Here is a 24216-nt window from a genome sequence, read left to right as displayed (position 1 = left end):
CTGCAGCAGCCCAAGCCACTGGTCAAAAAGCTGCGGGAAGAGCCTGGTGTGAGTCCGGCTTGGAGCTCAAGCTAAAGGGAAAAAAATGAGGCATGTTTCTCTCTCCCTGAACACCTGGCACTGACATTCTGTAACTAGCCAAGAGAGGGTGAGTGCCAATTTAGACATACCTAACAGCTGTGCCAGCTATGTCCATGCACGCAGCAACTAGTCAAGAGGAGACGCCTGAGTCTGGCTGGGAGAACTGACAGGGTGCTGGGTGCTCATGAATGTGAGAGCCTTGTGTGTTGGGACTATGAAAACACTGTGGCTATGTGGGAGGGCACAGGGTGTGGCTGGGTCTTTGGGCAGTCATTGTGGGTGGCTCCACACAACTGGGCCTCCCTGATTCCCTGGTGAGGGCCATTACTGTGGGATCCATGATCACACGGAGGACTGCACGGATCCATTGTGTGGTTCTTATGGAAGCACGGATGAACACTGTACCCACTGAGGCCAGCGCAAAGGCATTAATCTCCTTTGAAGAGAGGAAGTGAATGTGAGACTATGCAAACAGAGCTGAATAAACCTTTCCTCTGACCAAAAAAAAAAATGACCACCCTCAACTGGGTGTCACCTTGGACATTCCCCTCAAACTGGAGCACTAAACAGAGCTGCCTGACCACACTCCACATAAACCTCTAGGGATTCACTGAAAAAAGTAGACATTCCACTAAGCCACAGAGGCATAGTCCAAAGATAAAAGCCTTCACTGGGGAAGAAAAAAACAAATGCCTAATAATAAATACAGCAATTAAAGAAATAAGAATAAGAAAGACAACATGATGCCCTCAAAAGAACACAACAACACTTCAACACCATAATGTGAAGATAGAGAAATTGAAGAAATGCCATATACGGAATTCAAAACATGGATCATAGGATTACTCAGAAGTAATCAGAAGCAAATCCACAAACCAAAAAAATCCATACATGACATGAATGAAAATTTTTCCCATGAAATTGAGACTTTAAAGAGAAATCAAAATGAAATATTGGAAATGAAGAATTAAATAAAAAAATGTAGTGGAAAGCTTTAACAACAGACTCAATGAAACAGAACAAAGAATATCCAATTTAGAAGATAAATCTCTGGAAACCTTACAGTCAGACCAAAAAAAAAAAAAAAAAAAAAGAAATTAGAAACTAAAAAAACAGTGTTGGAAATTTATGGGGTACTATCAAACAACCCAACATATAGGTCTTAGGAGTTCCTGAAGGTGTGGAAAGAGAAAATGGATTAGAAAGCCTTTTTAGTGAAATAATTACATAAAACTTCCCTAATTTGAAGAAAGAAAGCAACATCCAAGTACAGGAAGCACACAGAACTCCTAATAGACATAACCAGAAAAGATCTTCACCATGACACATTGTAATCAAACCCTACACAGTAAAACTTAAAGAAGAGATTCTAAAGTATGCATGAGAGAAATGCCAGATTACTTTCAGAGGATCTCCAATTAGACTCACGGCTGACTTCTTATCAGAAACCCTACAGGCTAAGAGAATGGCAAGATATATTCCAACTCTAAAGACAAAAAGACTGTCAATCCAGATAATTATTCCCTGCAAAGCTCTCATTTAGGAACAAAGGTGAAAAAAAAGACCTTCCATAACAAACAGAAATTGAAATAATTTGTCATTCAGCCTTACAAAAGATGCTTAAGGGGGTACTACTCACAGAAACACAGAAACATGTTCATCACTAGTCTCAAGGAAGTCTCAGCAAATTAAAAAAAAAAAAAAAAATCATACCATGCATCTTCTCTGACCACAATGGAATGAAGCTGGAAATCAACAACTCAAGAATCTCTATAACATATGCAAATACATGGAGACTGAACAACATACTCCTGAATGGACAGGGGATCACTAAAGAAATCAAAACATTTCTGAAAACAAATGAAGAGGAAAATACAACAACTGAAAGGGAGGGAATCCTCCCAAACTCCTTTTATGAAGCCAGCATCACCTTGAATCCTAAACCTGAAAAAGATAAAACAGAAAGAGAACTACAGATCATTATCTCTGATGAACACAGATGTAGAAAGCCTCAACAAAATACTAGCCAAAGGAACCTAGCAACACATCAGAAAGATCATTCACCCGAACCAAGTGAAATTTATCCCTGGTATGTGGGTAGAATTAAACATTTGCAAATCAATGAGATACACTGCATTAACAAAATTGAAGAACAAAAAGCATATGGTTATCTCAATAGATGCAAAGAAAAGCATTTGATAAAATACAACACCCTTTCATGATGAAAACTTTAAGTAAATTGGGAATAGAAGGAACATTCCTCAACAAATCCAGGCAATTTATGACAAACCCATAGCCAGCATCCTATTGTATGAGGGAAAGTTGGAGTATTCCCATGGAGATCCAGATCCAGACAAGGATGCCCACTCTCATCACTGCTATTCAATACAGTCCTAGAAGTTTAGCCAGAGCAATTAGGCAAGAAAAAGAAATCAAAGGGATACAAATTGGGAAGGAGGAAGTCAAACTATGTCTATTTGCATATGACATGATTCTATATGTAGGTGATCCAAAAGATTCCACTAAGAGACTATTAGAACTCATAGAAGAGTTTGGTAAAGTAGCAGGATATAAAATCAACACACAAAAATCAATAGCCTTTGCATATGCAGACAATGCCACGGCTGAGAAAGAACTTCTAAGATCAATCCCATTCACAATAGCTACAAAAAAAATACTCTGGAATAAATTTAACTAAGAATGCCAAAGATATCTACGATGAGAATTACAAAACATTAAAGAAATAGAAGAGATACAAAAAAATGGAAAAATCTTCCATGTTCATTTACTAGAACAATCAATAACATCAAAATGCCCATACTACTGAAAGCAATTTACAGATTCAATGAAATATCAATCAAAATACCAAGGGCATTCTCCTTAGATATAGAAAAAAATGATGCTGAAATTCATATGGAAACATAGGAGACACCACACAGCTAAAGCAATATCATATAACAAAAACAATGCCAGAGGCATCACAATACCAGATTTCATACTGAAGGGCAGCAATAATCAAAACAGCCTGGTAAAATAGATGGATAGACCAATGGAACCAAATAAACGCCAGAAATCAACCCATTAATCTACAACCAATTTATCTTTGACAAAGGAGCTAAAATAAATCCTTGGAGCAAGGACAGTCTCTTCAACGTAATGGTGCTGAGAAAGCTGGATCTCCACATACAGAAATAGAAGACTCCTACCTTACATCTGACACAAAAATCCACTCAAAATGGATTAAACACCTACATATATGACTGATACTATCAAATTATTAGAGAACTTGGGGAAGCCCTGCAAGACACTGTCATAGGCAAACAGTTCTTGTGAAAAACCCCAGAGGCACAGTCAATCAAAGCCAAAATTGACAAATGGGATTACATCAAATTGAAAAGCTTCTCACTGCAAAAGCAAGCAAGGTGAAGAGGCAGTGTGGGAGATGTGATTTGCAAGAAATGCAATTGATAAAGGATTAATAACCAAAATATAAAAAGAGATCAAGAAACTCAACAACAAAAAAAACAATCCAGTTAAGAAATGGGCAAAGGACTTAAACGTTTAAAGGCATTTTTCAAAAGAGGAAATCCAAGTGGCCAATATACACATAAAAAAAGGCTCCAGATCACTAGCCACCAGGGAAATGCAAATCAAAACCACAATGAGGTTTCATATAGAAATCCGCAAACAAATGCTGGCAAGAGTGTGGGGAAAATGGTGCCCTAATCCTCTGTTGGTGAGAATGTAACTAGTATAACCACTGTGAAAGACAGTATGGATATACCTCAAAAATCTGAATACAGACCTACCATATGACCCAGCCATCCCAATCCTGGGAATTCACCCAAGGGAAATGATATCAACATATCAAAGAGTTATCTGTACCCCCATGCTTATTGCAGCTGATTAATGTCCGTTAATGTCCACTAATTGAAAACTAAAGAAATTATGAGATTATGCACACCATGGAATACTAACCAGTAGTTTAAAAAAAAAAAAAAATCCTGTCTTTTATAACAAGATGGTCACAACTGGAAACCATTATACTTAGTGAAGTAAGCCAGTCCCAAAAAGACAAATACTGTATGTTCTCCCTGATCTTTGGTAACTAATAGAGTTCCTAAAGTTCCTGATCTATAGAAGTGAAATTGACACTTTGAGATGCAATGACTTTGAACAGCCTTTGTCTTGACTGTTGAGGAACAAGGTTTTTTTTGTTTTTTTCATACTATTTGTTGAACTCTTGGTATTGAGTTAATCAGATGTGTATAAAGTTAGTTGAAAATAGATCTTAGTAAAAAATAAGAATGGGAATAGGAGAGTGAGTAGGAAAAGGGGTAGTAGGGTGGGAGTGGTGAAAAGAATCACTATGTCCCTGAAGTTGTACTTACGAAATGCATGAATTTGTATTCCTTAAATAAAAGGTGTCTGGGGAAAAATATATTTCATAATAAAGCATCTAATAAAAACACATATACTTTAGCCTTGCTGCATCTACAAAGAGAATGAAAGCTATTCTTAGCAATCACACTGTCCATATTCCAGAATGGGAGCAGCACAGTTTTATTTATTTATTTCTTTATTTGACAGGCAGAGTTAGAAGTGAGAGGAGAGAGAGAGAGAAAGAAAGGTCTTCCTTCCGTTGGTTCACCCCGCAAATGGTCACTATGGCTGGCGCACTGCGCCAATCCGAAGCCAGGAGCTTCCTCCTGATCTCCCATGTGGGTGCAGGGCCCAAGGACTTGGGCCATCCTCCACTGCCTTCCCAGGCCACAGCAGAGAGCTGGACTGGAAGAAGAGCAACTGGGACAGAACTGGTGCCCCAACCAGGGCAAGAACGCAGGGTGTTGGTGCCGCAGGTGGAGGATTAGCCTAGTGAGCTGTGGCGCCGGCCAAGCAGCACAGTTATTGTAAAGGGTCTCAGAGGAACTTTCTGGGGGAACTTCAATCACATCAATGTAGAATTCAGCCTCCCCGGGGGAAAAAAAAGTCATCATTCCAAGTTCACAAATGGTGGGGAATAGAAAGGAATTGGCAACAATTTGCACTATCTGTAATGATGTACAGACTATGATGAAGGCGGTTACACTAGGCTTCTGTTACAAGATGAAGTCTGTATATGTTCACTTCCCCATCAACGTTGCTCTTCAGGAAATGGGTCTCTTGTTGAAATCTGAAATTTCTAGGGTGAAAAGTTATGTCCGAAGGATTTGCATGAAACCAGGTATTGCTTGTTTAGAATCTCAAGCCCAGCCAGCACCACGGCTCACGAAGCTAATTCTCCACCTGTGGTGCCGGTACCCTGGGTTCTAGTCCTGGATGGGGCGCTGGGTTCTAGTCCCGGATGCTCCTCTTCCAGTCCAGCTCTCTGCTGTGGCCTGGGAAGGCAGCGGAGGATGGCCCAAGTGCTTGGTTCCCTGCACCCACATGGGAGACCAGGAGGAAGCACCTGGCTCCTGGCTTCGGATCAGCGCAGCGCACTGACCGTAGCAGCCATTTGGGGTTGAACCAATGGAAGGAAGACCTTTCTCTCTGTCTCTCTAACTCTGCCTGTCAAAAAAAAACAAATCTCAAGCCCACAAACACGACTTAGTCTTCGAAGGAAATGACAGTGAACTTGTTTCAAATTCAAATATAAGAAAACTTTTTGGATGGTATCAGGCAATAAGAGTTTAAAAAAAGGTAACAGAAAACTTTTGGATGGTATCTTTGTCTCTGAACAAAGAACAGTTCAGAAGGCTGATGAATAAGTTGTCTGGCTACAAAAACAAGAGCCTAGATTATAATCTGTGGTATTTTACTAATGCAATGAAAGATCTATTGATTTTAAAAAATGCTTTACCAAAAAGTTCAAGTCCTAATACACACACACACACACATATATATAAAATGTATATAAACACATACACACACAGACTAAAAAGCTTCTCCCCCTTTTCCAGGGATAATTTAACACTGGGGTATACTTTCCACAAAATTCTGTCTCTATGGAGTATTGTTTTATAGGTTTTTTTTTTCAGTGCAGTTTATTTTAAAAATTATTAGAAAAACATCTGCGAGATCTGACTCTGTCTTCTTAATCCATTCTCGAGAGATCATGTGACAAATTCGCCTGTAAATTCATGACCACAACTTTCAAAAGCATGCTTCTGGTACTATTCAGCATTCTCATATGCTTCCCTAGACCATTAACCCTCTTCCTCTCCTTGAGGACTTACAGTGCTTTTTCTTTAGATTTAAAATACCTCATTCCCCTTCCATCTTAATCAATGACCTTCCATCCTATTTCACTGAGCAAAGAGAAGGAATCAGGAGAGGACCTACACAGATTTCTCATCACCCCATCTACCAACCTCCTGTACCTGTATCAACATACCATCATCCCATCTAAAGTGAACCTCTCCATATGTGCTCCTGATCTCTACTCAAATATGCTGCTTTGGCAATTCTCCTTACTCTCCTGCATCATCAAAAATTTCCCTCTCAATTATGCTAAGTGAAATAAACTAAGCAAAGAAAAATACTGAATGACCTCATTTACATGTGCAATAAAAAGAAGTGGAACTCAGAGCTGGCAGTGTGGTGTAGCAGGTTAAGCTTCCACCCGCAATGCCAGTATCCCATATGGGTAATGGTTTGAGACCAGCTTGCTCCACTTCTGATCCAGCGCCCTGGTAATGTGCCTGGGTAAAGCAGCAGCAGATGATGCAAGTGCTTGGGGCCCTGTACCTACATGCAGGGGAAGAAAGGCTGGCCTCTGGTTTCGGCATGGCCCAGCCCCAGCTGTTGCAGCCATTTGGGGAGTGAACCAGGCAGATGGAAGGTCTGTCTCGGTGTGTGTGCCTCTCCTCCTCTCTCTGTAACTCTGCCTTTCAAATAAAAAATAACTAAGGCTGGCACCGCGGCTCAATAGGCTAATCTTCCACCTGCGGTGCTGGCACACCAGGTTCTAGTCCCGGTCAGGGCACCGGATTCTGTCCTGGTTGCTCCTCTTCCAGTACAGCTCTGTGCTGTGGCCCGGGAATGCAGTGGAGGATGGCCCAAGTGCTTGGGTCCTGCACCCGCATGGGAGACCAGGAGAAGCACCTGGTTCCAGGGCTTCAGATCAGTGTGGTTCGCCAGCCGCAGAGGCCATTGAGGGGTGAACCAACGGAAAAGGAAGACTTTTCTATCTCTCTCTCTGTCCACTCTGCCTATCCAAAAAAAAAAAAAAAAAAACTAAATAAATAAATCTTTAGGAAAAAAAAAGTGGCACTCACAGAAGCAGAGAACAGAATGGTAGTTGCCCGGGATTAGGGAGTAGAAAGGAGGGAAATGGATAGATGTTAGTCAAAGGATACAAGGTTTCAATTAGAAGAAATGAGTAAAATTTTGGAGATCTATTGTACAGTACAGCGACTACAGTTAATAAGTAATTTGTTGTACATTTAAAATCTACTAAGAGATTAAGTATAAAATGTTTTCACCACAAAAAAAAAAATATGGTGAGGTGATAGATATTAGTACAATATACTTGTACCACAATGTCAACATATATCAAAATAGTATTTTTGTATACCACAAAGCATACAATTCTTAAAATTTATTCATTTCAGAGAGACAGGAATAGAGAGAAATCTTTATCCACTGGCTCAGTCCCCAAATGCCTAGCACAGCTGGGACTGGCCAGACCAAGCTGGTAGTCAGGAACCTAATCATCTCGCAGATGGGAAGGAGGGACCCAATCATCTGAGCTACTACTGTCTCCCAGGGTGGACATCAGCAGGAAGCTGAAATTCAGAGTGGAGCTGGGACTCAAAACAAGGCACTCTGACATGGGATGCAGGGATCTCAGGGGGCATCTTACCACTATACCAAACGGTGCTCACCCCAATATATACAATTTTGTCAATTATACTTTCATTCAGTGGGATGAGAGGAGACAAAAATGAAATGTGTGTTATATTACCTGAGTGAATGAGTCAACTGAGGATACAGCAGCATTGCCTACAGGAGTCTGCTGAGCCAAACTGTCCAACAGTTCCACTGAAATTCCAATCTGAGCAACAGATGGAGTCCGGACAATATTCATGGTTCCAAAGGGGTGCTGGCTTCCTTCTCCTGAAAGAAATTAGTCCATGTCATATTTTAACTTGCATTCTTATAAATTCCTTTCTGAATATGTGAAGAATTTCTGATCTACACACTCATACATACACTAAGAAGTTTTAGTATGTGCAACTTTTCAGATAAATGCAAAAGTTCTTAGCATGCTAAAAAAAGAACTAGGTTTCCTATCAGAAAAACAGCTATTACTTTCTTAAAATTTATTAAAAATGACCTACAGCTAGCTACAGTCAGCAACAGAATGAGAATTACGTAAGACTCTACAGCTAACTCTGAAGGATACTTTATGATCTTCAAAATTAGCTTTAACATTCTGATTACTAAAGAAAAATCATTAAATTCCCATCATTACCATAAGTAATATGGCATATTTTACTAATGTCAATGATCTTTCGACACCTGATAATCCATTATCAAACAGGCAACAAAGAAATCCGAGATTGGAGATGGGTATAGCCTAGTGGTTAATATGCATATGCCCAATATCAGAACGTATAGGCTCAATACCCACTTCTAGCTCTTAACTTCAACTTCCTGTTAATTCAGACCTTGGGAGGTAGTAGTAATGGCTCAACTAATTGTGTTCCTGCCACCCACTTGGAAGACCTGGACTGTGTTCCTGGCTTTCAGCTTCAGCCCACAGATCTCCCTTTGCAAGCCTTTGCGGAGTAGACTAGTTGACAGAGGAGCTCTTTCTCTACCTTTCAAATTAAAAAATAATAAAAATTTTAAAAGTTCACAGCTTATTCATGAAAAAATATAATAACTTTTACCTTTTATACAAAAGTATACTAAGCATAGACCTAGGCTACCACTAAATTATACATGGGAAATTATACATGGCAAATACAGGTCAGTTTTACTAATCCACAGAGACATAATAAGACTGATGATGGAAAAAAATTATGATGAATAGATTTTTGTGTTATCTGTTCTGATAATAAAATATTTAATCAAATACCAATAAACAAAACTCTGGGACAATACAGATTCCTACTAACAACATTCACTGCAAGTATCAAAACATTTTCAAAATTTTGAAGTATATTAACAAATGTTTTTGCTATGTCTTAAAAATATACATATAGGGGCCAGCAGTGTGGCATAACGGGTAAAGCCGTCACCTGCAGTGCCAGCATCCCATATGGGTGCTGGTTCAAGTCCCAGCTGCTCCACTTCCAATCCAGCTCTCTGCTATGGCCTGGGAAAGCAGTAGAAGATGGCCCAAGTCCTTGGGCCCCTGCATTGGCATGGGAGACCTGGAAGAAGCTCCTGGCTTCTGGCTTCGGACTGGCGTGGCTCCAGCCATCGTAGCCAACTAGGGAGTGAACCAGTGTAACTCTTTCAAATAAATAAATAAATCTTTAAAAAATACACAGATAGGGACAACACTGTGGGTCTGGTGGCCCTACTTCCTATCCAGCTTCAGATTAATGCATCTTAGAAGTTAGCAGCGGATGACAGCCCAAGTGCTGGGGCCTCTGCCACCCACGTGGGAAAGCAGGTTGGAGTTCCTGGCTCAGCCCTGGCTATAGCAGCCATTTGTGGAGTGAAACAGCAAAAGGAAGGTCTCTCTCCCTTTCTATCTGACACTCTTTCATATAAGTAAATGAATCTAAAAAAACTTTTTTAAACAAACTCATACACATACATATCCCTTATTAAACAATTTAGCTTTCAATATTTTTAAATTATTTTAATCTCCACATGCTCATATTTGTGAATTTTTCCACTTTCCTTCTGATACTAATTTAATCATATTTTGTAGGATTTCGATCATTTTAAATATAGACACTCATTTATATACAGTCTCTTTAGGAAAACATTCCACAATTATTTGAGAACAATATGTATTCTATAACGACTGAGTGAAATGTTCTATATACATCTGCTAGATCTAGTTGCTTAAGTACTGTTCAAACCTGCTATTTCCTTGATGATATTGTATCTAGTCAGTCTTTCCACTTATTGAAAATAGAGAACTGAAACTCTGCATTTTTCCCCAACAATTCTGTCAGTTCATGTATCACATATTTTAAGGTTCTGCTGTTAGGCACAAAAATGTGTGTAAGTTATCTTTCTTGACAGACTGATCTTTTGATCATTATATAATGCCCATCTTGGACTCTTAATTTTTGCCTTGAGTCTATTTTGGTTGGTTTTAATATAGCCACTGCTAAGATTAGCCACTCCAGTTCTCTTTTGATTATTTTCATACACAAAATATATATATATATATACACATACATATAAATACATATTTGTGAATCTTGTAAGAGCATATAGTTGGATCATAATTTTAATATATCCTATCAATCAATGCACTGTAAATAGAGTCTAATTTTTCTGTTAAACAGACATTTGCTAGTGAACCATTTAAATGCCTTGTCATTTCTTTTCATTATTTATTTATTTAAAGATTTATTTATTTATTTGAAAGTCAGATTTACAGAGAGAGAGGAGGGGAGAGGGGAGAGGGGAGAGGGGAGAGGGGAGAGAGAGAGAGGAGGTCTTCCATTTGCTGGTTCACTCCCCAATTGGCCACAACGGTCAGAGCTGCACCGATCCAAAGCCAGGAGTTTCTTCCGAGTTTCCCATGTGAGTGCAGGAGCCCAAGGACTTGGGCCATCTTCCATTGCTTTCCCAGGCCATAGCAGAGAGCTGGATCCAAAGCAGAGCAGCCAGGACTCAAACCAGCACCCATATGGGATGCCAGCACTGCAGGTGGGGGCTTTACCCACTATGCCACAGCGCTGGCCCCTCATTATTTATTATTTTGCTAGTATTGCAATGAGAATAACATTTAACAACTTATACAAGTCCAGTTTGAATCAATATCTAATTTCAATGGTATACAAAAACTCTGTTCTTACGTAACTTCTCCCCGTTAGTCACAAATTTCATCTTTACACACCGTACCCACCCATATAGATTTAAAATGTCTTATGAAACTGTCTTTTAGGACGGAATAAAAGAAGTTACAAACAAAACATATATTAAAATATTAACATTTATATTTACTAATATATTTATCACTGTGGTATTATTTCTTCATATGATTTTAATTACTCTTTTATTACTCTTTTATTCTCTCATTTCAATCTGAAGGACTCCCTTTAGCATTTCCTATAGGGCAGATCTGCCAGTTTTTGTCTATCTGGGAGTGTTTTAATTTCTGAAAAATAGTTTTATTGGATATGGAAGTCTTGGTTCAGAGTTTTTTTTTCTTTCAGAACTTTGAATATACTTAGATTTCTAGGCTCTATAATCTCTGAGGACAAAATAACTATAAAATTACCCTTTTATGCCATGTGTTACTTCTCTTGATGCTTTCAAGATTCTCTCTTTAGTGATCTGACTATATCCTGATGTGAAGTTTATCCTACTTGGAATATGCCAAGCTTCTTAAATATGCAGATTAATGAGTTTTTTTACATTAAATTTGGGGGAGTTTCTAGGCATTGGTTTTTTAAATGTCTTATACTTGTTTGGGCTGCTGTAATAAAATACCAAAAAATGGGTGGTTTATTAACACTAGAAATTTATTTCTCAGTTTGGAGGCTTTGAAGTCCAAGATCGTGACACTGGCAGATTCGGTGTCTGATGAGGATTTTTTTTTTTAACTTTTATTTAATGAATATAAATTTCCAGTGTACAGCTTATGGATTACAATGGCTTCCCCCTCCCATAACTTCCCTCCCACCCGCAACCCTCCCCTCTCCCGCTCCCTCTCTCCTTCCATTTGCATCAAGATTCACTTTCAATTCTCTTTATATACAGAAGATCAATTTCGTATAAAGATTTCAACAGTTTGCACCCACATAGAAACACAAAGTGAAACATACTGTTTGAGTACTAGTTATAGCATTAAATCACAATGTACAGCACATTAAGGACAGAGATCCCACATGAGGAGCAAGTGCACAGTGGCTCCTGTTGTTGACCCAACAAATTGACACTCTAGTTTATGGCGCCAGTAACCATCCTAGGCTGTCGTCATGAGTTGCCAAGGCTATGGAAGCCTTCCAAGTTTACCGACTCATATCATATTTAGACAAGGTCATAAAAGACAGAGTGAGGATAGTAACCAATGATCCTAAGAGTGCCATTTACCAGGTTTGAACAATTATACAGCATTAAGTGGGGAAGAGGACCATCAGTACACACAGGTTGGGAGTAGAGCCATTGGTGGTAGAGTAGAGGTTATGATTACAAAGAAATGAGGCCCAAGTACACTAGACAGGGTCTAGAACAAAGGACAGAGTCATTATTAGAGGAGCTAAGAAAGGTGCTGTCTAAGCTACAATTAAGTTTTCTGATTGAGAGGCAAGTAGAACCTGATAGAAGGGGCTTGATAATAATCTGGTGGGCTTTAGGCCTTGTAAATTCAGAGGCCCAGACCTACCTATCTCTTCACATGGGGTATATCCTAAGGGAGGTGTGAACCTCCTAGGGGAAGGCACTCTGTTGACTTTCATTACTTGGCTAGCCTGGGAGGAGAGCTGGCCAGGTAAAGGCAGGGGGCATCTCTAACAAGAAATTTACAGTTCTGCCTGCAATGTTGCTGACCCTACTTGACCATACCCTCAGCTGCAGTGGTCACTTTGGAAGTTGGGCTGAGTGAAGGGCTTTTCAGCTTAGAGCCAATAAGATCTGTGGCTCTGACCTGGGCATCCTTCGACTCCAGGGCAGGTCCATTTCCAGTGATCCAACTCTTGGCAGAGCTGCCAGGGCTCTTCACAAGCTGACTTCTGCTGAAGCCCAGGCTTACCACATTGAAAGCCACTGCAGTGGACTGGCCTGTTGGGTCTCCTTGAGGGCAGATCACTGTACAAATCAGCCATTAATAGGCCTGCCACCCATTGCTTCTGATGCCTAGCTTTCTTTTCCTCCTGGTTTGTGTTAAAGCAGACCAGAGGATGCAAGTCAAGGGAGTGCCCAAGTCCCATCTCTATTCTTCAGTGGCCTGAACTACAAGTCTATAGTCACAGGCATGTTCTGTAGTAGTTTTTCTAAGGTAGACAATGCCCATGAGAAAAATTATATTCTCACTTTAAAACTTTCTTTCCCTTTGGTCTGAAAGGGAGGTTTTTTTCTACTTACTGTATACTTCGCTGATGGCGAAGTGAATCTAGCTATGAGATTATTATTTAAGTTCTTATTTTGGCTATGCTATTACAGAAAAATGTTAGCCATCTCTTTTATAAGGTCTAAAGATTAAATTGTGCGTCCTACAGATTCCTTTATAATAGAATTAGTTTCCTACCTTGAAGAGAATAGAGAAATGAAAAAACAAGTTGGGCTTAGAATAGAGAAATGAGGGAGCAAGTCCTAGATAGCTTGCTGACAACAGCAATATTACATGAATACTTAGCAAACCGTTTCAACCATTAGATAACAACTTAAGAAAACATTTACCAGAAGGTCCAATGCCTTCTAGAAATTTTAAGAATCATGTATTTGAAAACACCTCTTAAATATCTAACATGGTGTAGTTTGTTTAGCCAGTAAACTTAAGCACAACCATATAAAATGTTTTTAGTTTCTTTCTACCAACAAGTTTAAAACATATGATACACAGATTCAGGTCACACAAATTAAAATGTATCTTTGATTTTAGCAGCTTAAATTTATGCACAATCTTATCTATAAGCCATTTAAAATAAAACTCTTAATAAAATTTCCCCATGTGGACATACAATATGTACACACATATTAATACAAATGTTTGAGAATTAAAAAGTCTAATGATCTTGTGTTACTAGACATGATAGTTATCTTATTGAGAAAGCCCCAGAGGCCTAAAGGGTTAAATACTTGTAAAATCCTACAGGTGCTTTCAAAAATACTGTGAAGTAAGCAAGTGCCTCTTGTTGGTTGATGAGTTTATAATTTTAAACATGGCGACTTAAAGTCTTTTGTCATCCATAGTTATATATGATTTGCTGCTCATAAAACTAAAGCGTTGTTGGTTCTGTGTTTAGCTGTCCTCTTATAGGTTCCTATGGACTTTTTCCAGCCACTTTTATTGTATTCAGTACTTTGGGATGGCTCTGTAAACAGATGAAGCCAATAATGTATTAACAGTACCAACTGAGAGAAAGTATGGTAAACTGAGGTTACTAAAAACAAAAAGCAATTCAAATCAATTGGCAATCTACAAAAAGAGTTAAAGATTTTAAAAGCTATTATTAAAATTGCTATATTGGTCTATTATGCTATGTTATATGTGTGTACATATTGATGAGGATTTATGTTCTGGTTCACAGACAGCATCCTCTTGTTGTATCTAAGAGCAAGGGATCTCATGCTTTTATGAAAAGGCACTAATCTCATTTACAAGTGCTCCTCCTTAGTCATTAAAGCTGCATTTCCTAACATAAAAATTTTAGGGAGATACAAATATTCAAGCCACAAAGAGTATTCTTTACCCCTCTTCTCTTGGTCCTCTCTATGACTTTATACTGAGTATGCTGTGTCTGAGTATGATGTATGCTGTGTATGATGGTGTCTCTCAGGTCTCTGTGTTCTGTTCATTTTTCTTCATTCTTTTTTCCTCCAAAATATTTCAATTAACTTATATTTGAGTTCATTATTTATTCTGCCTCATTGGATCTGACACTTAAACTCACTAGTTAACAACCTTTCATTTCAGTTACTGCACTTTCCAGATCCAGAATGTTTTCTTCTATTTAATAACTTCTATATTGATATTCTCTACTTGACAGTATATCACTCTTTTGGTTTCCTTTAGCTCTTTGAGCATATTTAAAACAGTTTACTTAACGTCTTTGTTAAGTAAGTCTAATGTTTGTGGCTCCTTGGGGATAGTTTAAATACTTCTGTGTATGGGCCTTACATGGTTTCTCTCTATGTCTCATAATTTTTTATAGAAAACTGGAGATTTTGAATTTTATAATGTGGAAACTATAGAAATCAAAAGGTTCCTGCTTCTCAGTTTTTGTTAATGGCCTTTTTGTAGTTGTTTCCTTAATGACTTTTCTGAATTAATTCTGTAAAATTCATTCTTTGCTATGTGAGCCACTGAAAACTTTGTTCTGTAAGTTTAGCGATCAGTTAGTAATTGAAGAGATCACCACATCAGCAACCAGAATAGTCTCCCAGACTCTGCAGATGGGCTTTCTGGATTGGGACATGTCTTCAACACTCAGCCATCATAGCTTTCCCTCCTTCCTGTATAGAGCATTAAAGTTAAACACAGGGGAGTGCTCAGGACGTTCCTAGGCCTCTCCTTAAGCATGTGCAGATCTCTGGTGCATATGCTTTTCCAGAATCCCAGAAATAGATCAGAAAACTCAAAACCCTTATTCCTCAAAGTATGTGTCACTTCCAGACTTCCCTTGCAAGTTTTCTAGTTAGTCTATTGTTTTCTCCCCAACTGTTGTCCTTTGCCTCAATCAACAGTGATTAGTACGTATCAGGGTACTTCAAAAAGTTTATGGAAAAATGAAACTAATTTAGTACCAAATTTTTTTTAAATCCATGCATACTTTTTTATTATATGCATTTTCCCAGAACTTTCAAAAGATTCCTTATGTGCATGGATTTCAAAAATGTTTTGCACCAAAATAAAAATATTTTTAATTCCACTTTCCAGAATCTTTTTGATGTACCTTAGTATGTTTCTAAGTAATTTCTGAAAATACCCCCAAGGAAGTCACTTCAACACTGAGAGTTCCTAAGATAAAGGCAATCTTTTTACTAGTCTTCTAGGTAGTTATGAGATAGATAAAAGAAGTTAAGTACAATTCTTTGTGAATAAGGTTCCCTGCACAAGTACCAAGAATGGAGACAGTTAATTTCCAGATTACCACTGAACTCAGGAGCAGGGGGATAGAACCAAGGTAAGTTAAAATCCCACAAAGAGGGGTCGGCACTCTTCGTAATGTAGGTTAGGCCCCTGCCTTCAGTACTGCATTCCATATGGATGAAGGTTCAAGTCCTGGCTGCTCCACTTCAATCCAGCCCCCTGCTAATGCACCTGGGAAAGCAGCAGAAGATGGCCCAAATGCTTGGGCCCCTGCGCCCACATGGGAGACCTGGATGAAGCTACTGGCTCCTGGCTTTGGCCTGCTCAGCCCCAGCGGCTGTGGCCATTTGGGGAGTGAACCAGCAGATGGAAGATCTCTCTCTCCTTTTCTATTTCTGCCTTTCAAATAAACAAGTAAATCTTTAAAAATGAATAAATAAATAGAATACCACAAAGTTCACTGTTCTGAGATAGTGATTTTTCTTCCTTAAACTGCTGCTCTGGCTACCACAAGTGTTTAGTTGGCTGATAGTTTTGACAGTTGATTTTGATAGGTTTTAAACGTTTTGTTATTACCTTTATAAAAGGATACATTTTTAGTTATTTATTCCATTATTCTATTTTCAACCTCGAATTATGCTAGTCCAGAAAATGCACTGCTATTTGCCTGACTGGGTCCAGTGACCTCAATTCATGAAAGAGCTTTAATTGTCTTCATTCTAACTACCAGAGAAGTGATCTGCACATGTAGAAAGCTTTGTCATCACTGACTTGCATTTCTGTCATACACAAGCTCTTGGCAGATGAGTTGAACCACTAACTAAAATTTGCTAAGGCCAATTCTAAAACATGGAAATAAGAAAACACTATGGGGCCAGAGCCGTGGCGCACTAGGTTAATCCTCCGCCTGCAGCACCGGCATCCCATATGGGCGCTGGTTCTAGTCCCAGTTGCTCCTCTTCTGTCCAGCTCTCTGCTATGGCCTGGGAAAATACTGAAGGATGGCCCAGGTACTTGGGCCCCTGCACCCGCATGGGAGTCCAGGAGGAGGCTCCTGATTCCTGGCTCCTGGCTTCAGAACCAACAGAGGGAAGACCTTTCTCTCTGTCTCTGTCTGTCTCTCTCTCTCTCTCTCTCTCTCACTGTCTGTAACTCTACCTGTCAAATAAATAAATAAAATCTTTAAAAAAAAAAAAGAAAATATTATGACATTTTCTTTATTTAAAAGTTCTCTGCTGGGGCCGGTGCTGTGGCGTAACAGGTAAAACTGTCACCTTCAGTGCTGGCATCCCAGATGCGCGCCGGTTCAAGTCCCAGCTGCTCTACTTCTGGTCCAGCTCTCTGCTATGGCCTGGGAAAGCAATAGAAGATGGCCCAAGTCCTTGGGCCCCTGCACCCACATGGGAGACCCAGAAGAAGCTTCTGGCTCCTGGCTTCGGTTTGGTCCAGCTCCGGCTGTTGCAGCCAATTGGGGAGTGAACCAGCGGATGAAAGATTTCTCTCTCTCTCTCTCTCTCTGCTTCTCCTTCTCTCTGTGTGTAACTCTCACTTTCAAGTAAATAAATAAATCTTTAAAAAAAAAATGTTCTCCGTTATAACAACCTAAGGGGAAAGTTTAAAAAGACTCAAGGTCTTCAGCAACCTTTAATCTACATATTCAAATATATCCATTATACAACTAAATCATTCCCCTAGTCTTCTCAAATTGACCTGACAGTTTTTTATACCATCCTAATACAAAGGTTATTTCTTATAAACTACAAAATAAAATAACAGGAGGAAATATTAGATTTACAATAAATATTTAATTTTGGATATATAAAAATGGAAAACACGATCAGTTTCACTTGGTGTCATCAAAACAAAAACAGTAGAATAAGTAAACATCTGACATGGTCTTAAAAAATACATTAGATCAAGCTCTCAACAACATTCTACTGGCACATGCAGGAAAAGATTTTTAAAGACTGTTTCTCAAAGTACCTACCTACTTGTAAATCAAGGTCCTGACAGAGCATAACTCAGAGAAAGAAAACCTACCTGAAGAGGCTAGTTCTCGATTTTTAGTATCCAAGAAAAAGCTGTCCTTACCATTTGTCATCTGATTTTAATGGAACCTTAGGTAGGTAGGTACGGAACCTGAGACATAGACAGAGAGTTGACACAGAATGTTCAGACTAAAGATAGTAGAAAATAAATTTTAAAAAATTATTTGAATGGATAGGGAGAGTGAGCATATGTGCTCTTATCTGTTGGTTTTCTTCTGGATGCCAGTGACAGTCAGGGTTGTGCCAGACCCAAACTGGGAGATGGGAAGTCAATTCAGGTCCCCCACATGGCTGGGATCCAACTAATTGAGCCACACCTGTGCCTTCTAGTGTGTGAACTGGCAGGAAGCTAGAATTTGGAATGTACTTAGGTCTTGAACCCAGGCAGATACAAGATGTAGTTATCCTAACTGGTGTTTTAACTACTACACCAAACATCTGCCCTGAAAACAACTTATTAGACTTTTTAAAAAGCATCTAACTACAGCAAACATTTAACATTTCACATTTAACTGTTTTTAAATTATATGACTTTGCCAAAATAGGCTATGTCCTCTGAACACAACTCATCAACCATCATGGATGAACATGGAACATATCCAACTCATAAGCCTTTTACAATCACTAAAAGACTCTGGTCTATGGTTACTTCTCATGCTTTTATCAAAATGCAATAGAAAGTTCAAAACCTTTAATGGCTCATAATTTACTGAAAGATGGTCATCATCTCCGATCCATAATTTGCAAAATATTCCTATGTTTAGATTAACATTTAGAATTATCAATATTTCTATACTTAACTCCCTTTAATCACCTTTGTATATACACCCACTTTCAGCATTTGTCCTTTTACAAACCATACTCAGTAAAATTTGGAACACAAATCTAAAAGATAAAGAATACCAGCAGCCAGCACCTTGGCTCAATAGGCTAATCCTCCGCCCGCGGCGCCGGCACACCGGGTTCTAGTCCCGGTTGGGGCGCCGGATTCTGTCCCAGCTGCCCCTCTTCCAGGCCAGCTCTCTGCTGTGGCCCAGGAGTGCAGTGGAGGATGGCCCAAGTGCTTGGGCCCTGCACCCGCATGGGAGACCAGGAGAAGCACCTGGTTCCTGGTTTCGGATCAGCACAGTGCGCCGGCTGCAGTGCGTTGGCCACGGCAGCCATTGGAGGGTGAACCAACAGAAAAAGGAAGACGTTTCTCTCTGTGTCTCTCTCTCACTGTCCACTCTGCCTGTCAATAAATAAATATAAATAAATAAATAAAAGAATACCAGCACACCTCCTTTTATATGTCCAAAATGTCACAAAATACTCTGGGATAAATTCTTTCTTTTTTTTTAAGATTTATTTATTTATTTGAAAGTTAGAGGTACACAGAGATAAAAGGAGAGACAGAGACAGAGAGAGAGAAAGGGGGGAGTCGTGCATCTGCTGGTTCACTCCCCAAATGGCTGCAATGGCTGGAGCTGCACCGATCTGAAGCCAGGAGCCAGGAGCTCCTTCCAGGTCTCCCACATGGGTGCAGGGGCCCAAGGTCTAGGGTCATCTTCCACTGCTTTCCCAGGCCATATAATAGAGCTGGACTGGAAGCGGAGCAGCTGGAACAGGAACCGGCGCCCATATGGGATGCCGGCACTGCAGGCAGCAGCTTTACCCACGGTGCCACAGCGCCAGCCCTAAATTTCCTTCTCTTATATAAGCAGAATATCATATTTTCTTCCAGTTCATGGAAATAATCAACAATTTTGTTGAGAAAATTCAGGTTATTATCATCTAAATATTCACAGTCTTGAGATTTTGCTTACATGATCAACTTCACCATCATCCCTAGTCTAGAATATATGTACCTCTTTGTATTGTTTGATTTGCCCAAAAATTATAAAACGTCCTCCTACATCAATTATTTTCTTTGCCATTATAAACATGAAAAATATGAATTCCACATTATGTTTAGCAGTTATCAAAAAAAGACCACTAAGATGGTACTCCAGTCTCCCTTTATTTTTCTTGAATGATGGCATAACCCTTTGAGTAATATAATACGAAAATTATAGGTAAAGGACAGAGGTTCACAGGCCGAATGTGGCCCACATCAATTTGTGTATGATCTGGGATTGAAGAATCATTTTTAAAGAGTTGTTCAGGGCTGGCGCTGTGGCTCAACAGGCTGATCCTTCGCCTTGCGGCGCCAGCACACCAGGTTCTAGTCCCAGTCGGGGCGCCGGATTCTGTCCCGGTTGCCCCTCTTCAAGGCCAGCTCTCTGCTGTGGCCAGGGAGTGCAGTGGAGGATGGCCCAAGTGCTTGGGCTCTGCACCCGCATGGGAGACCAGGAGAATACCTGGCTCCTGGCTTCAGATCAGCGCAGCACACCAGCCGCAGCACGCCAGCTGCAGTGGCCATTGGAGGGTGAACCAACGGTAACAAGGAAGACCATTCTCTCTGTCTCTTTCTCTCACTGTCCACTCTGCCTGTCAAAAATTAAAAAAAAATAAAAAATAAAAGAGTTGTTCAGAGGGAGAATAACATACCACTGAGACATTTATGGCCTATTAAACTTAAAATATTTACTATCTGACTCTTCACAAAAAAGTCTGACATCCTCTGCAATTTCATCATTCTTCTTATTTGTGCCCTTTTTATTTTTAGCACAGTTGAGTATAACTGATAATGATGAAATAATTTCCTGAATAAAATATCAGAATGTTTCGCCAGGAAAAATAAGATCATTAATATCCCCAGATGCATCTTAGAATTATAAAATGGTGGGGCCGGTGCTGTGGCCTAGCAGGTAAAGGCACCATCTACAGTGCCAGCACCCCATATGGGTGCCAATTTGTGTCCCAGCTGCTCCACTTCCAATCCAGCTCTCTGCCATGGCCTGGGAAAGCAGTAGAAGATGGCCCATGTCCTTGGGCCCCTGTACCCACGTGGGAAACCTGGAAGAAGATCTAGGATCCTGGCTTTGGATTGGCCCAGCTCCAGCCATTGCAGCCATTTGAGGAGTGAACCTGTGGATAGAAGACTTTCTTTCTCTCTCTGCCTCTGTCTCTCTGTAACTCTGCCTTTCAAATAATAAATCTTTATTTAAAAAATTATAAAATGGTTCAGTGCATTCATATGGTAATTATAAGATAAAATGAATTTTATTCTGTTAAAAATATAAGTACATGTTCTCTGTGTTCTATGTAAGATTTCTAAGAAGAGCAAAACTCGTGAAATGTCAATCCTTTTAATAGGTAGATGTGCTCAAAATACAAAAAAAAAAAAAATCAACTGGTTAAGATAGTGTAGGAATGTGAGGCAGTGAAGGGATAAAGACCACAAAAAACACATGAAAATAACTTATTATGCAGTGTCACTGGAATGATGACATATGCCAAAAAGATATATAAAAACAGCTTAATTTTGCCAGCTTAAGAGCATGCTTAGTATTAAATATAAAAATCAAAGATAGATGTCTAAAACCCCTTTGTTCCATTTCTATATGAACCTAACAACCCTGAAATTACATTTTTCAATAATGCATATTCTAAAAGTAATGTGACTCATCAAAATTCATCAGCAATAAATATCTTAAGCCAGATAAAAACAACATCTGGGGCCGGCGCTGTGGCATAGTAGGTAAAGCCATCGCCTGCAGTGCCAGCATCCCATATGGGCGCCAGTTCAAGTCACCGCTGCTCCACTTCTGATCCAGCTCTCTGCTAGGGCCTGGGAAAGCAGCAGAGCATGGCCCAAGTCCTTTGGCCCGTGCACCTGTGTGGGAGAACCAGAAGAAGCTCCTAGTTTCGGACTGGTGCAGCCCCAGCCGGTGCAGCCCCAGCCACTGCAGCCAATTGGGGAGTGGGCCAGCGGATGGAAGATCTTTCTCTCTTCCCTCTCTTCTCTCTGTGTAACTCTTACTTTCAAATAAATCTTTAAAAAAAATTTAAAAAATATTTAACATCTGACATTGCAATGTCTGAACTGTACTGAAAGAAGTATCTTAAGTCCATGATTATTCTCTGTACGGCACAAAGTAAAAGACAAAAAACAGTCTTTACATGGGTCTCAAGAATCTTACACTCTAGGCCGGCGCCGTGGCTCACTAGGCTAATCCTCCGCCTTGCGGCGCCAGCACACCAGGTTCTAGTCCCGGTCGGGGCACCGATCCTGTCCCGGTTGCCCCTCTTCCAGGACAACTCTCTGCTGTGGCCAGGGAGTGCAGTGGAGGATGGTCCAAGTCCTTGGGCCCTGCACCCCATGGGAGACCAGGAGAAGCACCTGGCTCCTGCCATCCGGATCAGCGCGGTGCGCCGGCCACAGCGTGCCAACCGTGGCGGCCATTGGAGGGTGAACCAACGGCAAAGGAAGACCTTTCTCTGTGTCTCTCTCTCTCACTGTCCACTCTGCCTGTCAAAAAAAAAAAAAAAAAAAAAAAGTTTAAAGAATCTTACACTCTAGGCCGGCGCCGTGGCTTAACAGGCTAATCCTCCACCTTGCGGCGCCGGCACACCGGGTTCTAGTCCCGGTCGGGGCGCCGGATTCTGTCCCGGTTGCCCCTCTTCCAGGCCAGCTCTCTGCTGTGGCCCGGGAGTGCAGTGGAGGATGGCCCAAGTCCTTGGGCCCTGCACCCCATGGAAGACCAGGAGAAGCACCTGGCTCCTGCCTTCGGATCAGCGAGATACGCCGGCCGCAGCGGCCATTGGAGGGTGAACCAACGGCAAAAAGGAAGACTTTTCTCTCTATCTACTCTGCCTGTCAAAAAAAAAAAGAAAAAAGAAAGACAAAAGACAAAAGCTAGGCAATTATGATAGTTCAAAAGAAAGTATAAAATTAAATGCAATGTATGATCTTGATTAGATCCTAGATGGAAAGAAAATTGTGATTAAAGGGCATTACTAGGACAATTAGCAAAACTTTACTGTAGACTGTATATATTAGACAAGAGTATCATATTTGTTAAATGCTGAATTTGATCATTAAACTAGTTATATGTAACAAAGATTATTATTGCACTAGGATATACAAATATATAGTAATATGTTTAGGGATAAAAGGGCATGATGTCTATAACTTGTTCTCAAAAATATCAGGGGTCTGAGTTGTGGCACAGACTGTTAAGCCATTATCTGTGACAACAACATCCCACATGAGTAGCAGTTCAACTTCCAGCTGCTCTACTTCCAACCCAGCTCCCTGTTAATGTACCTAGTGCTTGGGCCCCTCCACAACTCATATGGGAGCCGCAAATGGAGCTCCAGGCTACTGGCTTCAGCACAGCCCAGTCCTGGCTGTTGTGTACATCTGGAGAGTGAACCAGCTGATGAAAGATATCTTTCTTTCTCTCTCTTCCTCTCACTCCACCTTCCAAATAAATAAACCTTTAAAAGAAAATTTCTCCAGAAAACGATAAATAAAATGTAGCAAAAACTGATGAATATGAGAATGTATAGAATTCTTTATACTATTCTTCTAATTATCCTCTCATTAAAATTTTTTTAAATAAAGTTCACTTAAATTCCTAACATAACTTTTAATTTCACCCCATCTCATAGAACATTGGTTAAAAAAAATAAGGGTAAAAAAAAATAATCAGGTGCCCAAGTTACTCTAAAGGCATTAGCCTTTTCTCCTAACAAGGATATTCTATAAAACTACCACATTACTCATTCACATAAACATATACTCCCTCCTTCTTATGAGATTTGAGCAACTACTTCTTATTCTTCTATTGTACAATCATATAAGGAAAGTGCTACAGAAACATTAAGAAATATTTGTAAAGCTCAACATGTTTTTATTGTATCTGACCTAATGTCCTACTCCCCCACCTGCTCTTCCAATCTTGGCCTCTTCTGTTTCCCATTCTCCATATAATTCTCCACTGTAGATGTCACTGGAATTCTCCCTGCCTGAGGCATTGAGCCATTTCCTCTTTGTCTCTTGCAACACTTTACAAATAGTTAACCTACAGAGAAAAGGAAGGTTTTGTATGAAAGACTATGTGCATGTGGTTTAAACAAACTCTTCATAGTATATGAACTCTATACATATTATTTTTATAAACTTTTAAATGCACATAAACATGCATAAATACACATAAATTTTTTAGTTATTTATATTTGGTAAGAGAAAATACTTTCCCCTTCCAAATTCAGAAACAAATATTTAAACTTTAATTTAAAAGGTACTATACTCATGTTTCTGATATATCATAAACCAAAACT

The 24216-nt window shown here is 39.8% G+C and overlaps 1 protein-coding gene across 1 annotated transcript in view; it reads right to left on the bottom strand.

Annotated features, from left to right (window-relative positions):
- HIKESHI (heat shock protein nuclear import factor hikeshi) overlaps positions 1-24216 on the bottom strand; it is a 53612-nt gene that overhangs the window by 9379 nt on the left and 20017 nt on the right. Inside the window, exon 3 of the mRNA XM_062196839.1 lies at positions 8030-8181. Coding sequence (XP_062052823.1) covers positions 8030-8181 — 152 coding nt within the window. The remainder of the gene's footprint in view (positions 1-8029; positions 8182-24216) is intronic.

The sequence above is a fragment of the Lepus europaeus genome, chromosome 7 (assembly GCF_033115175.1).
Source record: "Lepus europaeus isolate LE1 chromosome 7, mLepTim1.pri, whole genome shotgun sequence".
Lineage (NCBI taxonomy): Eukaryota > Metazoa > Chordata > Mammalia > Lagomorpha > Leporidae > Lepus > Lepus europaeus.
The sequence above is the reverse complement of the archived record's forward strand: the minus strand, read 5'-3'. Positions and strand labels throughout refer to the sequence as shown.